The sequence below is a fragment of the Pteropus vampyrus genome, unplaced genomic scaffold (genome assembly GCF_000151845.1).
Source record: "Pteropus vampyrus isolate Shadow unplaced genomic scaffold, Pvam_2.0 Scaffold361, whole genome shotgun sequence".
Classification (NCBI taxonomy): domain Eukaryota; kingdom Metazoa; phylum Chordata; class Mammalia; order Chiroptera; family Pteropodidae; genus Pteropus; species Pteropus vampyrus.
Window position 1 is genome coordinate 94477 of NW_011889142.1, and position 890 is coordinate 95366.

Consider the following 890-nt stretch of genomic DNA (forward strand, 5'->3'; position numbering starts at 1 on the left):
CCGCCGCGCCCCGCCGCGCCCCGCAGCTCGGCAGACGCCGGAGGTCCACGGAGCAGGTGGCACGGCCAGGTGAGCACAGGGCGCAGGCGTCGGGGACGTTCGCTTTCACGCCGCTCGAAGCTCTTCCGTGAGGCGGAGCCGCACGCCCGCGGGCCGTGGACGGCTGTGCGTGCAGCTCACACTCGGGCAGCTTCGGGCAGTGGCGGTACCGAGGAGAACCAGCCCTCGCGGAGCACCGTTCCCGGTACTTTCCCTTCCCCGCAGTACATCACTTACTCCTAGACACGACGCCGCTACTCTTAATGGCCCTCATTTTACAGATGACAAACTGGGCCACACAGGTGAGATTACCTGTCCCCTCAGGCAGAAACAGTTGCAAGAGATCAGGATTTGAATCCAGGTGCGTCAGAGCCTCAAGCATAGCTACTTCCTCCCACACCATCAGCCTCTCAGAGTGTTTAGCCCTCTTAATTAAAAATGTCCCACATCAAGTCGATGGAAACGAAGCCTTTTTCAGACATATATCGGCAGCAGATCCACACTACGAAAAAAGGATAATGAAGTCTTTCAGACAGAAGGAAAATTATGCCAGGTGGAAATATGGATCTCCACAAAGGAATGAAGGTCTGCAAAAATAACTGCATAGGTAAACATATAAGGTAATTATTACTATTCAAACCTCTTTATTAACAGTATTTTCTAACTTCAGCTAGAATATATAGAGACGTGGAAAGAGCATCATTTTGATCCATATGAGAAAAATACTGGACAAAATGTAAATTAACAACTTTCTTGAGCCTATCAGAGAATTGAACTCAAAGGGCAGATAAGTGACCTGAAATCTAGAGAGAATTGCCTGCAGAGAAAAACAGAACTGGATCATTGTCTAC

General features: G+C 49.9%; 1 protein-coding gene across 1 annotated transcript in view; it reads right to left on the bottom strand.

The window, feature by feature from the left end:
* MAGEE2 (MAGE family member E2) overlaps positions 1–269 on the bottom strand; it is a 2443-nt gene extending 2174 nt beyond the window's left edge. Inside the window, exon 1 of the mRNA XM_011379510.2 lies at positions 210–269. Coding sequence (XP_011377812.1) covers positions 210–269 — 60 coding nt within the window. The remainder of the gene's footprint in view (positions 1–209) is intronic.
* Between the last annotated feature and the right edge of the window lie 621 nt (positions 270–890).